Source organism: Oryctolagus cuniculus, chromosome 18 (genome assembly GCF_051225735.1).
Source record: "Oryctolagus cuniculus isolate XC-2025 breed Fujian yellow rabbit chromosome 18, ASM5122573v1, whole genome shotgun sequence".
Classification (NCBI taxonomy): Eukaryota; Metazoa; Chordata; class Mammalia; order Lagomorpha; family Leporidae; genus Oryctolagus; species Oryctolagus cuniculus.
Genome location: NC_142884.1, coordinates 23,562,331 through 23,578,751, shown reverse-complemented (window position 1 = coordinate 23,578,751; position 16,421 = coordinate 23,562,331). Strand labels below are relative to the sequence as shown.

The following is a 16,421-nucleotide window of genomic DNA, read 5'->3' as shown; positions in this document are numbered from 1 at the left end:
CACCTCCTCTCTTCCAATGACACCAGTGCCTGGGCACTAGCTAGGATCACACAAAGGATCTTTGCAGGCCTTGGTATAAGTAGATTCCCCAGCAATGTCCTTCACCAGGTAACCAGGGAGCCCTGAGCATGTGGAGTCTCCCACAGTGACTCCCCAAAGTCCCAGCCACACCTTGAGCCCTCCCACACAGCCTATCTGTTCTCACAGTCCTGGCATAAAAGCCTCCCACAGTCATGAGCATCCAGCCCCCATTAGTTCTCCCCACCAGACTCAGAAGTCTCTGCTTGTCTGGTCCTGTGTGCAGACACAACCTGGCGCAGCTGTTATGTATGTCCAAAATAGTGCCTGCTCTCTATTTGCTTCTTGCAGGATGCCGTTGTAGGGTGATTGGAGAGAGAGAAACATGCTCCCCCCTTTTCCTCCTCTAGTTTGGCAGGTATGCCATCCTCCACAGAGCTCCAAGCCAGATTCTCTCTAGGCTTTTCCTGTAGCTTTATCACCACTGGTTTGAGCTGCTGCAGTCTAGTCTCACCTCAGTCTCCAAAGCTGGTGCTGATGCTCTTGGTGCTGGGGTCCTCAACTGTGGGCATTTACACCCTCCCTACTGTGTCCCTCTAATTTGCATGGAATTTCCTCTGTCGATTTCTCCCTAATTCTTCCCTGAGACTGCACTATCCCCACTTTTTAAAAAACTATCTTCTCCTGGACTAGAGCAGTAATCTCCCTCTCTACTCTGCCATCTTAATCTAATCTGATAAATAAATCTTTAAAACAAAGAGGAAGCAGAGAAATTGGAACCTATACATTGCCTTTGGAAATGTAAAATGATATACTTTGGAAAACAATTTGGCAGTTCCTAAATATCTACAGTATTATCCATGACTTACACAAAATAATATTCTTTTTAAAAGATTTATTTATTTATCTGAAAGTCAGAGTTACATACAGAGAGGCAGAGAGGCAGAGAGAGAGAGAGAGAGAGAGGGGTCTTCCATCTGCTGGTTCACTCCCCAACTGGCCGCAATGGCCGGAGTTGCACCAATCCTAAACCGAGAGCCAGGAACTTCTTCCAGGTCTCCCACATGGGTGCAGGGGCCCAAAGGACTTGGGCCATCTTATACTGCTTTTTGAGACCATACCAGAGAGCTGGATTAAAAGTGAAGCACCCAGGACTCTAACCGGTGCCCATATGGGATGCTAGCACTATAGGCAATGGCTTTACCCACTGTGCCACAGTGCCGGCCCACCCAAAATAATATTCTAGGTATTTACTCAAGAGTCACAAAAGCACAGGTCCACAGGAAGACTTTTACATGAATATTGGTAACAGCCCCAAGCTGGCCACAACTCAAACACCATCAATAAGTGCAGGAATAAATGCACACATATCACATCCCTACAACAGGAGACCACTGACACACGCAACAACATGGAAGTATCTTAAAATCATCTTGAAAGAAAGCTGCCAGCCCAAAAAACAGAACACCCTGGGACACATGCTGGTGTTTCCTTTGTGAGCCTAAAGAGGATTATTGGCCCTAATCCTCTTTCTCTGGCAATCATGACCTCATGCATCCATTTTAAGTTCTCCCTCAGTTAAGCACAGACCTCCCAGCCTTCAGTCAAGGCAAGTCTTATAAGCACACCAACCCATGTGGTGAGAAAGACTTATTTTTAAACAGCAAGAATAAAGCAGTCAATAAAGGCTTTTTAAAACAAAGACATCTTACAAGGTTGGCCCTCATAATCAACAATCTGATAGTTTTCTGCTTGTTTGTTTTCACCAAAGCATAAAATAAACAATGAAAAATAACAGATAAAAATCAACCAGAATGTGAGAAACCCAAAATGCAAAATAAACACTAACATTGAAGAAGTTGTGAAAGAAAAACACTAACATCAGTAACTTTTAAAACAGTATTTTGGCTATATATAATAGGCTAAAGACAAATCTCTTAGAGCAATGTTGGCATTTGAGATTTCTTTATGTGAATCAGGTAAGTATACTGTTAGAATAAAGTGTCAAGAACAAGGAAAGTGGCAAGTGTTGGGGTACAGCGAGTTAAGCCACCATCTGTGGATGCCAGCACCCCCTACTGGAGCACTGGCTCAAGTCCTTGCTGCTCTGCTTCCAATCCGATTCCCTGCTGATGTACCTGGGAAGGCAGTGGAAGATGGTCCAAGTGCTTGAACCTGCCCCTTATACCCATGTAAAGACCCAGTTAGAGTTTCTGGCTCCTGGATTCAGCCTGGCCCAGCCCTGGGCATTGCAGCCATTTGGAGAGTGAACCAAGCATAAGGAAAATCTCTTTTTCTGCATCTCTCCCTCTGTCTCTGTTTCAAATAAATAAGTATAAAAAAAAAGGAAAGGGGAGGGTTAGGTTGTTGGACTGAAATCAAAGTATCAGAGTCCTTAACATAAGTATAGATAGATAGGTTAGCAATAAAGACATGTGTGTGTGCATGTACACACAGTTATAAAGTGTGTGTGTACATGTTTGTATTCCTAACTCTTTCTGCTGAGAGGAATGACAATCTCTTTCATCCCAGTAGCAGCAAACACACCTATGCCCTCATCTGGGTATCTAAATGTCATTTTTTAACAAAAGGAACCAGAGTTTCTTGAAGAAGTGGTTGATTATACAGCTGGGTCTGGAAAATGATCTTGGGGCCCCAGAAAACTGTGTGTAAACAATGAGGGGTCACAATGGAAGAACACAAGGAAGCCCTTAATGACCCAAACTTGAGACAACTGAGCAAGATGGTAATGATAATTTGAGGGGATTACAACCCTCCAAACAAAACAAATAATCCAAAGTCCATACTAACAGAAATTGCTGAATACAATCAGTAAGTGAGGAAGAAGGGATAGTTTTTTCATTAAAAATGTAGAGGCAGGCATTTGGTACAGTGGTTATTTATGTCACCACTTGGGATGCCTGCATCCCATATCAAAGTGCCTGGTCTGAAACCCAGCTCTGCTTTCAATTCAGCTTCCTGCTAATGCAGACCCTGGGAGCCAGCAGATGACGATTCCAGAATTTGAGTCCTGGTAACCCATACGGGGAGACCCAGATTGAGTTCCTGGCTCCCTGCTTTGGCCTGCCCAGGCTTAGTCAATGACAGCATTTGGAGAGTGACCCAGGATATTGAGGATCTCTGTCTGTCTGCCTTTCAAAGAAACAGAAAGATCAATAGGGGCCTGTGCTGTGTACAGTAGGCTAAGCCTCCACCTGCCACACCAGCATCCTGTATGGGGCCAGTTTGCATCCCAGCTGCTCCTCTTCCAAGCCAGCTCTCTGCTTATGGCCTTGGGAAGCAGTGAGAGATAGCCCAGGTGCTTGGGCCCCTGCACCCCTGTGAGAGAGCTGGAAGAAGCTCCTGGCTTCTGACTTCAGATCAGCTCAGCTCCTGCCACTGCAGCCATTTGGGGAGTGAACCAGCAGATGAAGACCTTTCTCTATGTCTTTCTCTGTCTATAACTCTACCTCTCAAATAAATAAAATATTTTTATTGTATTTTATTTATTTATTTTTGACAGAGACAGTGAGAGAGAGAGAGAGAGAGAGAGAGAGAGAGAGAGAGAGAAAGGTCTTCCTTTTTCCGTTGGTTCACCCCCCAAGGGGCTGCCACGGCCTGCCAGCCAGTGCACTGTTCCAATCCAAAGCCAGGAGCCAGGTGCCTCCTCCTGGTCTCCCATGCAGGTGCAGGGGCCAAGCACTCAGGCCATCCTCCACTGCACTCCCAGGCCACAACAGAGAGCTGGTCTGGAAGAGGAGCAACTGGGACAGAATCCAGCGCCCCGACTGGGACTAGAACCCGGGGTGCCGGCGCTGCAGGCAGAGGATTAGCCTAGTGAGCCACGGGGCTGGCCAAGAAAATCTTTTTTAAAAAAGATAAATAAAGGACCAGTGCTGTGGTTCAACGGGTTAGGGCCTAGGCCTGTGGTGCCAGCATCCCGCATCCCATGTGGTGCTAGTTTGGATCTTGGCTGCTCCACTTCCAATCCAGCTCTATGCTATGACCTGGGAAGGCACCGGAGGATGGCCCGGGTCCTTGGGCCCCTGTGCCCATGTGGGAGGCCCAGGGAAGGTTCCTGGCTCCTGGCTTCAGGTCAACTCAGCTCTGGCCATTTCAGCTGGTTGGGCAGTGGACCAGTAGATGAAAGACCTCTCTCTCTCTGTCTCTCCTTCTCTCTCTGACTTTCAAATAGACAAATAAATCTTTTTTAAAAAGATAATTAAAGTTTTAAAACTGTAGAAGGAATGATGGAAAAAGTGAACCTCACCGTAGCAAATTCAGAATGTCTGATAGGGCCTGGCGCTGTGGTGTTGCAGGTAAAGCTGCTGCCTGCAGTGCTGGCATGGCATACAGGTGCCAGTTCTAGTCCCAGCTGCCCCACTTCCGATCCAGCTCTCTGCTATGGCCTGGGAAAGCAGAAAATGGCCCAAGTCCCTGGGCTCCTGCACCTGTGTGTGAAACCCAGAGGAAGCTCCTGGCTCCTGGCTTTGGATCGGCGTAGCTCCAGCCGTCGCAGCCAGTTGGGGGGTGAACCAGTGGATGGAAGACCTCTCTCTCTCTCTGCCAACACGCACAACCTCAGTCTGATCATGAGAACATCAGGCCAAGTCAAACTGAACGTTCCTCTGCAGCATAACTGACCAGGACTCTTCAGAAGCGTCCAGGCCATGAAGGAAGACTGAAGAACTGTCCCCGACTCTGGGAGACTAACCAGACAGGACACTGGAGGCAAGCTGGAGGCCTGGCTCACACCCTGGACCAGAAAAAGGAAACCAGTGGGAACACTGCAACACTCCGGTGAGGGCCAAGGACACTTTAGCAGTATTTACTCATGTTAATCTGCCAGTTTTTGACTGCACTGCGGCTCTGTACGACGCTAACATTAGGAAAACAAGGTAAACCACATCCAAATAGCTCCATACTATTTTTGAAGCTCCTCTGAAAGTCCAAAATTATTTTAAAAAAGTTAAATTCATGAGGAAGGCACTGTGTGTGGGCTCCCGGAGGCCCTGGATCCACACCACCCTGCCGCTCTGACCCAGGTGCAGAACTGCACCAGGGCAGCAGCAGGTACTTCAGGAGGGGCTCATGTGTGCCATCTCCTTCTCTGCGCTTATGCGAATCCTTTAAAAGGCCACAAAATACACTGTGAACAAACCCCAGAGCAGGCGAGAGCAGTGAACTGACATGGTAGCAAATGAGTCATTTCTTTTCTTTTCTTTTTTTTTTTTTTTTGGACAGGCAGAGTGGACAGTGAGAGAGAGAGACAGAGAGAAAGGTCTTCCTTTTGCCGTTGGTTCACCCTCTAATGGCCGCCGCGGCCAGCGCGCTGCGGCCGGCGCACCGCGCTGATCCGATGGCAGGAGCCAGGAGCCAGGTGCTTTTCCTGGTCTCCCATGGGGTGCAGGGCCCAAGCACCTGGGCCATCCTCCACTGCACTCCCTGGCCACAGCAGAGAGCTGGCCTGGAAGAGGGGCAACCGGGACAGAATCCGGCGCCCCGACCGGGACTAGAACCCGGTGTGCCGGCGCCGCAAGGCGGAGGATTAGCCTAGTGAGCTGCGGTGCCGGCCCACAAATGAGTCATTTCTAAAAATCATAAGGAAACAACAGTTCAGACTTATTACTATAATAATTTTTGCCCATCACTAAATAAAATGAAGTATTTTTTAAAAATAATCAATAGAAAATACACAGTCCTGGCTACTTTTAACTTAAGACTTTGAAATATTAAGATGATTTCTATGCTGCATGAATTACACTGTTTTACTTGGCATTTATTCACTGTTTTACTAAAGTAGAATTTAAAATAGAATTTAAAATTTAAAATACAACTTACTTTTTCATTTTTTATGGTTACATAAAGGTAAACCTCAAAAGTGTCTTCTTCCACAGCACATAATTTGGCTTCTACCTGGGTAGTTGCTAGATGGCACAAAAGAAAACCCAAATCAGCTGACATTAAAAGCGTTCTTGAGAAAATCATGGCTATTTCCCATCTGTGAATCTCTGCCAACCACGAAAAAGTTCCCAGTGCCAAAATGACCAAAGTCTTCCCAGGAGCCGTGAAAAAGGCTCTTCGGCCAGTGGTGTTATAAGTAAGCCCTTTATCCCATCAACAGCATCCTCCTGCCACCCTTCAAATGCCTCCCCCTCCAGGGTACTTCTTGGTCCTCCCAATGGTTGGCCTCATCCAAACCCCCATGCTCACTTCCCAGAAGCCCCAGAGAGCTCACAAGGGCCCAAATTCCAAATCTAGCGACCCTTCCAACCTCCAGTTCCTTCCAACATCAGAGCACTTGGTTTTCCTTTCCCCAGTGTTGCAGGACAGCTCAGAAGAGGAAGCAGGACTCAATTAGGTACCAGGCCGTCCCACAGGCATTTCACACTCCCTAACTCTTCTGAACAGCCTACAGCCTTAAGAAGCAGACAGAGTCACTAGGCTTCTGACTGCCAGGGGTCAGGACAGATGCCACAAGAGACACTGACATGAAATGAAGAGAGCCACTACACAGGTTGTCAATGACACTTTACACATCTTAAATCAGCAACTGATTATTATATAGCAAACACCCACTTCCTATAATCTCGCTCACTGAACAAAGCTAGGCTTTCCAGCAACTGCTGGTCTAATAACATCCGTGTCCATTTACTCTGCAGTGTTGCAGCTTCTATGCAAGCAAAGCAGTGGACACTATTCTCGTGCAGGCATCCCCCCCACAAAAGGCCCCCTTCTGATCAGCTGTCAGCTACTGACCTCCCCGTTCACCTACAAAGCTGCAGGGGTGCTGAGTACTGGGCAGAAGCAGCTGCAGGTACTTAGGGAAACCTGCCAGGAGGGTCAAACAGCCAGATAGGCACCTGGCCAAGCCTGCACCCACAGAAGGCTGAGCGACCTCGGCGGCAGTTCAAAGCAGGCTCTGAGTGCGCACCGGCTTACCTTTCAGGACATTCTGAAAGTACTGAACAGCGGCACTGTCCCACTTCTTGGCAGGTCTGAAACAGTGAACAGGGCAACTTCATTAAACAAAACCCCAAGGCTAGTACACTAACCTTGCTTTGTAAACCACACACAGGGCTCTTTCTGCATGACCAATCAAGCACACGATGCACACAACAGACAGCATAGCTCTGGCCCTGCTCTGGGTGGGGATAAAGACCCCAGCTACTTCCTGTGACACACCCCCTCCACACTGCTGCTTGCACCAACACAAACTCACATCCCAGGAGCCACAGGGAGGTGACCTGTGCTCACCACCTGGCACTGCCTGCTGCAACATCAGTTACCTGTGACAAATCAAAACACAAGCTCCCTGGGGCAGCGATTCTGAGATCACTGCGTCTCCACAGGCTGGCACAGAGAGGGATCAGTACATGTCGGCTAAGCCAACAGTGTAGGGGCAGCTGTGGGGAAGCGGCTGCTATGGTCCTCACTCTGCCCACTAGAGCACCCATTCGCCACCTCCCACTTGATCTCTATCAACTTAACCTTTCTACATCTTGCCTATGCTTTGGAAAGAAAATCATAGGAAACAGTATAGGCAGTAGAAAATCAGGAGAAACCAGTATTTAGAAGGAATAAAAATAAAATAAAAAGTCAAGATCAGAATAATATATTTACATTTCTCTTGTTTGGATCTATCAGATATGCTACCACCATACTTCAAGAGTTATTTTAGTTTTTTAAATGTTTATTCATTTTTATTTATTTGAAAGGCAGAGCATCAGAGAGGGCAAGAGAGAGAGAGAAATCTTCTATCTACTGGTTCACTCTCCAAATGTCTCCAACAACTGGGCCTGGACCATGCTGAAACCAGGAGCCCGGAACTCCACTCAGGTCTCCCTCACAGGTGGCAGGTACTCAGGATTCGATCCACCATTTGCTGTCTCCTAGGGCATTAGCAGGAAGCTGTCCTGGAAGTGGGCAGCCAGGACTTACATCAGGTACTCCAGTATGGAACCAAAGGTGCCCCAAGCAGTGGCTTACTCGGCTGTATCACAAGATCCATTCCTTCCAAGAGTTATTTTAAAGATCAAATGGGGGGGGCAGTTAAATCCAATAACCACATCGGTCATAGTCACCCATGAAAAAGACTCAAAGTGGTTAGGAGAGGGATATGGATTGGCAAAGAACCTCCACAGCTACTCCTAAGTTAATTCTGCAAACAAGAGAGCCTGTTCTCTTCCTAAGAAAGTCCATGCCCACAGAGGTGTCTAACCTCACGGACAGAGGGGAGGATCCAGGCTCACAGGGGTATGTAAGTGCATCCACAGAGGGCGAGATCCAGGCTCACAGGGGTGTCTAAGTGCACTGACAGAGGGCGAGATCCAGGCGCACAGGGGTGTGTACGGGCACTGACAGAGGGCAGGATCCACGATCACATGGGTATGTAAGTGCACCAATGGAGGGTGGGAAGGTCAAAGCCTGCACAGCCCACAGAGGCCTCCAGGAGGAAAGACGTGGGACAGAGGCAGGCATGTGGTCAACATTTTTTTAATGCTCCAGCAGTTTTATTTCATGAAAGCTTTTCTTTAGAATTACTCTACTACTTTTTTTTTTTTTTTGACAGGCAGAGTGGACAGTGAGAGAGAGAGAGAGAGAGAGAGAGAAAGGTCTTCCTTTGCCGTTGGTTCACCCTCCAATGGCCACCACGGCTGGCGCGCTGCAGCTGGCGCACCGCGCTGATCCGAAGGCAGGAGCCAGGTGCTTCTCCTGGTCTCCCATGGGGTGCAAGGCCCAAGGACTTGGGCCATCCTCCACTGCACACCCTGGCCACAGCAGAGAGCTGGCCTGGAAGAGGGGCAACCGGGACAGAATCCGGCGCCCCGACCAGGACTAGAACCCCGTGTACCGACGCCGCAAGGCGGAGGATTAGCCTATTGAGCCGCGGCACCGGCCTCTACTACTTTTTATAAGTTTTTTTTTTTTAAGTCAAAAGGCACAGAGCTCTGGCCTGGGAGGGGGTGCCTGAGAATTCCACAGCCAGTTTGACCAGCACCAACTCAGAGGCTGCCTCCTGCAGAACCCAGACCTTCAAAACCTGCTCGCGGGTAACTGATGGCACATAAATGCAGACATGAACTGAAGGCGTTTACTCATGATTCCTGTGACTTCAGAACCTGTACTTACACAATCTCGGCGCTGTCTTCACAGAAGTCAATGTGCAATGTAACAGGCTTCATGCAGTACAACCGGAACTTTTTTGCTCTGTAGGGAAGCTGCATAAATGATTCCACTGCAACTCGGATGCTGACAAATGAAGCAGAGAGAGTTCCATTATAAAACACACAACACAGAACAGACTCCTTTATAGCTCACCTAGGTCAGTAACATGCTTGCCGTAAAACAAAGTAAAGACATCCCTTTCTGATTCTAACACAGCCTCCAACAGATGCTTGGAGACATCTGGCCAAGGGGACAGAAACTGCTTCTTGGAGGGTGGAAAAAATCTTTCTGTAAAAGCAGAGAGATCCTACATAGTGATTCAGTGTATCTGTGGCATCAAAATTTCATGGCACAGGGGCAGGAATTCAGGGAGAGTGTATCTGGTGAGGCTCCTCAGGTTAAGACACACTGTGCAGCTGGCACTGTGGTGCAGGTGAAGGCGCCACCCACGGCGCCAGTGTCCATGCGAGTGCCAGCTTGGGCCCAGATCCACTGCCGATCCAGCTCCTTGCTAATGCGCCTGGGACATCAGTGAAGACAATTCAAGTACTTGGGTCCCTGTGCCCACATGGGAAACTCAGATAGAGTTCTGGGTTCCTGGTTTCAGCTTGGCTGTTGTGGGAATTTGCAGAAGTAAACCAAAGGATGAAAGATACACTTCTCTTTCTTTCTCTCCTTTTCTGTCACTCTGCCTTTCATACCACAAATCAGAAGGAAGGAGGGAAGGAGGGAGGAAGAGAGGAAGGGAGGGAAAGAAGGAACAGAAATACTGCACAGGGGCAGGCATGCGGCCTACCTGCTGGGATGCTGCTTGGGATGCCCTGACCTCGTGTCAGAACACCCGGGCTCCAGTTCTTGTTCCACACCCAATCAGCCTCCTGCTGGTGCAGGCCCTGGGAGGCAGCAGGTGGCTGGGTCTCTGCCACCCACAGGAGAGACCACATTGAGTTTCCAGTTCCTGGCTCCAGCATGGCCTACCCAGGGCTGTTGTAGGTATTTTAGAAGTGAAACAAGAAGGCACGCGCTCTCTCTCCCGCTCTCGTCTCTGTCTCTGTCTCTCTCTCTGTCTCTCTGCCTTTCAAATACATAAAAAGTGAAAAATAAAAGGAAACACTGAATAACAATGAATAAGCCTGTGAAATAAATTCCATTTACTACGTGACCAGAAGTACCCCAACATTGCTGTCTATGAACAGATGTTTTAAAAATTAGTATTTGCCAACTTTGCACAAAACAGCTGATGGATGGCGAGGTGACAAGGCAAGCAACAGACATGCCAACATATTTCCTCACCATCAAGCAGCTCTCTTCCCTGAAGCCCTACCCTTTGTCTTAGATAGGTTAGAGCTCTACTTAATCATTTGATTTTCTTGCCAAAAATAAACTCAAAACACCAAACACAAAAGGAAAAGCTCCCATGATGGCTAAACACAGTAAGTACTTAAAAACAAAATATTTATTTATTTGAAAGAGTTACACAGAGGGAGAGGGGGATGGAGAGGGGGAGGGGGAGGGGGAGAGGGGGAGAGAGAGAGAGAGAGAGGGAGGGAGGGAGGGGTCTTCCATCCACAGGTTCACTCTCCAATTGGTCACACTGGCTGGAGCTGTGCGGATCTACAGCCAGGAGCCAGGAACTTCTTCCAGGTCCTCCTGCACACGGGTGCAGGGCCCAAGGACTCGGCTTTCCCAGGCCATAGCAGAGAGCTGGGTCAGAAGTGAAGCAGCCTGGGCTTTTTAACCGGCACCTATATGGGATGCCGGCACTGCAGTTGGTGACTGTACCGCTATGCCACAGCGCTGACCCCAAGTACTTTTATAACAATTATGGTCACAGAGGTGCAGAATCCCAAGCTGGGGAGGCACCTACTTTTCCCTTAAGTATCTGCAAATCCTCCATGTCTGGTGAGCCCTTCTGCCACGAAACTCCTCTACGTGAGAGACACCTCTTACTGCACCGAAGGCTAGCTGGCTCTGCTCTTTTTGCAGTGGAATAAGAGCCCTTGTGTTTGCCTATTAAATGGACATCCTCTGACTCTGGGACAAACCATGGGACAATTATCACTAAACACCAACAGTGACTTGTGCTAGCTTTTCCTTAACATTTATTTATTTGAGAGGTAAAGCTATAGACAGAGAGAGGGAAAGACAGAGAGCTTGGTCTTCCATTCTCTGGCTCACTCCCCAAATAGCTACAATGGCCAGAGCTGGGCCAATCCAAAGCCAGGAGCTACTTTGGGTCTCCCACGTGGGTGCAAGGGCCCAAGCACTTGGGTCATCTTCTGCTGTTCTCCAAGGCCATGAGTAGGGAGCTGGATTCAAAGTGAACGGGTGCCCATAAAGGATGCTGGCATGGCAGGCAGCGACTTAACCTACTATACCACAGCACCAGCCTCGTGTGCTGGCATGTTCCCCCCACCCCCAGAAACCATTTATTAAAACTTCATGCATTTTATCAATACAACTTTAGGAACACAGTGATGTGCTAATGTTTTCTAGTGAGCTGTGACATGCAGTCCCACAGTCAATGAAGGTTACAGTCAGGACGAGCCTGAACCGTCTCCACACCCTACGTGATAGCCACACCTTTACTCTGTGACGCAGAACAACCAGGAATACACACTTGAGTATATAATCTGCTCTCTGCAACCTGAGGGTGGCCATCAATTTCCTCCTCTGTGGAGACACGGAGAGTTTCTCTCTACCTCCTGGTGGTGAGGCAAACCGCACTGAAGGACCCACCCCATCCCACGTGCAAACTAAGAGGACAGGCCAGAGAGCAGCTGGCACAGGGCACCCAGGAGACGAGAAGGGAACAGCCTGAACCTGCCCTGCCCCACCCTAGGCAGGCAAGTGGAGAAAGGCCACAGTCACTCTCTCTGTCCTCATTAGGACCATTTGCTCCTCTAGTCATGCACGCAGAATGGAAACCTGCAGTCTTCCTTCATTATTTATCTGAAAGTCACAGACAGAGAGACAAACACAGATGCCTGTCCACTGGTTGATTCATTTCTCAAATGCGGCAACAGCCAGGCTGACACCAGGAGTCCAGAACTCAGTCTCCCGTGTGGGTGGCAGGGGTCAACTTGAGCCCTCATCTGCTGCCTCCCGGGGGTGCACTGGCAGAAAACCAGAGTGGAGAGTGGAGCTGAGATTCAAGTGCAGGCACTCTGATGTGACGCACAGGCATCCAAGTCGTGACTTCATCACCGCGCCAAATGCCTGGCCCAAGTTTTCATTTCTTAAGGCACAAAAACTCTCAATGTCTTCTTTTTGCAAAAGGTAATCCCCTTACTTTAAAAACTGACATTCTCCTTTAAAATTCATCATTATCTCCTTAAAGAGAGTAAGGCAAACAGACATAAAACCACACATACGTCTAAACAAATTCAGAGTTGGTGAACTCAAGGGGCTTCCATAGCCTAGACAGCTCATAGCAAGAGGCTCGGGTGATTGCTGACAGCATAAATAAGTGTGCCAATTGTTAAATCAACAACGGGAGTCACTGGGTTCATGCTCCCCATGTAGGATCTCTGTCCTTAATGTGTTTTACTATGAAACTTAAAAACAACACTACTAGTCGAACAATACCCTATACCTGGTTCGGTTGTGTGAGTGCAGCCTGTGGAAATCCCTGCTTAGTATATACTAAGTTGATCTTCAGTATATGAAGGTAATTGAAAATGAAACGTGATGAAGGGCGGGATGGGAGAGGGAGTGGGGGAGGGGAGGGCCACGGGAGGGAGGGAGGTCAGGGTTGGGGGGAAGCCACAACAATACAAAAGATGCATTTTATATTCTACTTAAAACTATTGGTTGAACTCTGTAATTAATACACAATTACTCTTAGGTGTTTAATTAATGCTGTAAGTAGTACTCAAATAGTATTTTACACTTTGTGTTTCTGTGTGGGAGCAAAATGTGGAAATCTTAACATATGCTAAATTGATCTTCTATATATAAAGATAATTGAAAATTAATCGTGATGTGAAGGGGAAGGGGAGAGGGAGTGGGAGAGGGGAGCGTTGTGGGTGGGAGGGAAGTTACGGGGGGGAGAAGCTCTTGTAATCCATAAGCTGTACTTTGGAAATTTATGCTCATTAAATAAAAAAAAAAACACACACATACGTACTTTTTAGATTTTACTGGAATGTACCTGGCGAAGTCTACAAGGAAACACTCTGCCAGGTAATGGTCTGCTGAAGACATGATTGACTTAATGACGGCCCTGCACCAGCACCGTAGCTCCGGACAATACACCACGCAGACCTGCAAAACAGAAGGCAGGCTTTATTACGTTCAGCAGTCAAACCTCTAGTCACGTGATGACAGCCCTAAAGGCTCCTCTCCACATCGTCTCAGCCTGTACCCCACTTACAGGAGATGACACAGGTGTAGGAGGCTGCCCAAACTGAGCACTGTCTCCCAGGAAAAGGCCCCCAGAAAGCAGAGATCAGCTGAAAGGAAAGTGCTAAACAGGAAGAATTCCAGCTCACCAATACAGAAGGAGTGGGAGAAATCACCATATTGAAACAAATGAGGGGCCCGTGCTGTGGCATATCCTGTAAAGCCACTACCTGCAGTGCTGGCATCCTATATTGGCGCCGGTTCGAGCCCCGGCTGCTCCACTTCCAATCCAGCTCTCTGCTATGGATGGGAAAGCAGTAGAAGATCGGCCACGTCCCTGGCCCCTGCACCAGGAGCTTCCTCCTGGTCCCTGGCATTGGATCGGCACAGCTCTGGTTGTCGCGGCCAACTGGGCAGTGTACCAGGGAGTAGAAGATCTCCTCTCTCTCTCTGCCTCTCCTCTCTGCGTAACTCTGACTTTCAAATAAATAAATCACTCTTTAAAAAAAAAGAAAACAAATGAAAGTGGATTCGGGCAGTGACAGCCACTGAATGGAGAGAGCATGAAGTGAAACACTCACAGCAGTGCCACGAAGGAGGGGTCACCCTAGCATGGCTTGCAAGTGGCACTCTCTCCCATGTTAAACCCACGTGAAGGTAACAGCACACCTGTTCTTCAAAACAAGTGACCCTGAATCTATTCACAGTGTCCTGTTTAACCACCTCTCCACAAAAGGACAGGGAGAAAGCACTAACCTCCTGGGTAAATGCTCACTGTGAGGAGCCCATCATGCTTTCCCAAACAAGACTACACTTAAAGGACCGCTGACCCCATTCCATCCCTCCAGTAAGTCACTGGTATGGAAAAATAACAAATTGGTCACTAAGGACATTTGTGGGCACGAGGGAAGGAATTCAGATGAGGTCTTGTCTCCCTCCTAACGAGTGTTCATGTCCTTCCCCTCCGTGCTATTACCGAAGTTCACACTTGGAACGTGGCTGACCCAAGAGAAATCAGACCACAGCAATGGTGGCTGAGGCTGCACGAAAGCAAAGAAGCCCTGATGTGGAGCACAGAGCAGAAACAATCCCAAGTCGGTCAAAGCCATGAGCAACCAAAGAGGGAGGCACGGCCCAGAACTGAAAATCCCAGGTCCTCTTTGCCAAGGTCCGTATACCTGCCCTGGCTCCCACCGCCAGGAAGACGGCCCTAACACCTGGATCTGGATGGCATCTATCCCAAGGCCCCACTTGGACCTACACAAGCACCACCCCCTGCCACCATCAGCCTGAGTCTCATGCAACCCAAAAACCTAACACAAGGCAACAGCCATGAACGTTAAAATACTCTAATCACATTCATCATTCTAAGCTCCTGAAATATTTTTAACAATTATCTGGTAGACAGAGCACTCCCACCCAATGATTCACTCCCCAAGGCCCACAACAGCCGGGGGGGACAGGGTGAAGGCTATGAGCTAGGAACTCAATCCAGGTCTCTCAGGTGGGTAACAGGGATCTAATTACTTGAGCTATCATCTGGTGCTTCCCAGGGTCTGTGTATTAGCAGGAAGCTAGAATCAGGAACCGAATGTAAACACTCTAACATGGTGGTGTTTCAACTACCTGGCCAAACACCCACCCCTACATCCTGATTAGTGTTTCAAGATAGGATAATTAAAGGCTGGTGCTGGTTCCAGTTCCGGCTGCTCCACTTCCAGTCTGGTTCCCTGCTAATGAGCCTGCGAAAGCAAAGGAAGATGGTCTGAGTCCTTGGGTCCCTGCACCCACGTGGGAGATCCTGATGGAACTCCTGACTCCTGGCTTCGGCCTGGCCCAGTCCTGGTCATTAAGGCCATTTGGGGATTGAACTAGAGGATGGAAGATCTATCTGTCCCTCTAACTTTGCCTTTCAACTAAATAAATCTTTAAATAATAATAAAGATACAATAAATAAAGTGCATTCAGATACATACCTGTCCTTCTTCCAACATTAATGGTTTTATTTCTATATCTTTACACATGCTGTTATAGAAGTCATTCATGGCGCTATTTAGTTTTTGATAGTCGACTTCATGATCCAAAAAGGGACTACATCCTTTTATAATAACCCAGAAGCAATCTGGATCTTCAACCTGCAGAATTTTTAAAAGATTATAAAATCATGCATGATTTCTTTTAAAACCAAATAAACCTTAGAACCATGTAACTTTCTAATTTAAGTGATCTATCATTTTTGACAACTACCTTTCTCTTAAATGGTCATACCAAAGAGCCAAAGATAAAATTTAAAACATGTGATCAATAATATGCAATTCTCAATTATGTAGTACAACTCAAAAAGCAATCAGTTCTATTTGGTCTCCTGTAGCTTAAAAATATAAATATTAAAAATATTCTTATTATTAAAATACCTATTAAAACATCCATATATATAAAAGGTTCAGAACATTTTTAGTATTCTTTTTGTGTAAGAAAAATAAGTATGAATATATATACAGCCTGCTCATATTTTTTTAAATGACAGCAGATGAACCAAAACAAATACAGATTACCTCCTACAGGAGAAAAGAATGGAGTAGAAAGAATAAGGATGAAACTTAGACTGACTTCTCTGATGGGTCTTATCTACTATTGTTATTATTACCTACTATTGTTATCTACTATTGTTATTTTTATTGTTAGGGGAAAGAATTATAAAATGGAAAATTAAATTTTTTAAAAGATTTTATTTGTTTGAGAGGTAGAGTTAGAGAGAGAGGGAGAGATAGAGAAAAAGGTCTTTCATCCGCTAGTTCAATCCCCAAATGCCCACAACGGCCAGAGCTGGGCAGATCCGAGACCAGGAGCCAGGAGCTCCTTCTGGGTCTCCCATGCAGGTGCAGGGGCCC

At 47.4% G+C, this 16,421-nt stretch overlaps 1 protein-coding gene across 2 annotated transcripts in view; it reads right to left on the bottom strand.

Annotated features, from left to right (window-relative positions):
- TDRD12 (tudor domain containing 12) overlaps positions 1-16,421 on the bottom strand; it is a 105,503-nt gene that overhangs the window by 75,396 nt on the left and 13,686 nt on the right. Inside the window, exons 2-6 of one of the 2 annotated variants that reach the window (XM_089319565.1) lie at positions 15,507-15,665; positions 13,316-13,452; positions 9,151-9,270; positions 6,961-7,016; positions 5,860-5,945 (exon numbers count right to left, since the gene is read on the bottom strand). In XM_089319565.1, the coding sequence (XP_089175691.1) occupies positions 5,860-5,945; positions 6,961-7,016; positions 9,151-9,270; positions 13,316-13,452; positions 15,507-15,665 (558 nt within the window). Of the gene's footprint in view, positions 1-2,156; positions 2,335-5,859; positions 5,946-6,960; positions 7,017-9,150; positions 9,271-13,315; positions 13,453-15,506; positions 15,666-16,421 lie in introns of those variants that run through there. The other variant, XM_089319566.1, reaches the window with a different exon arrangement.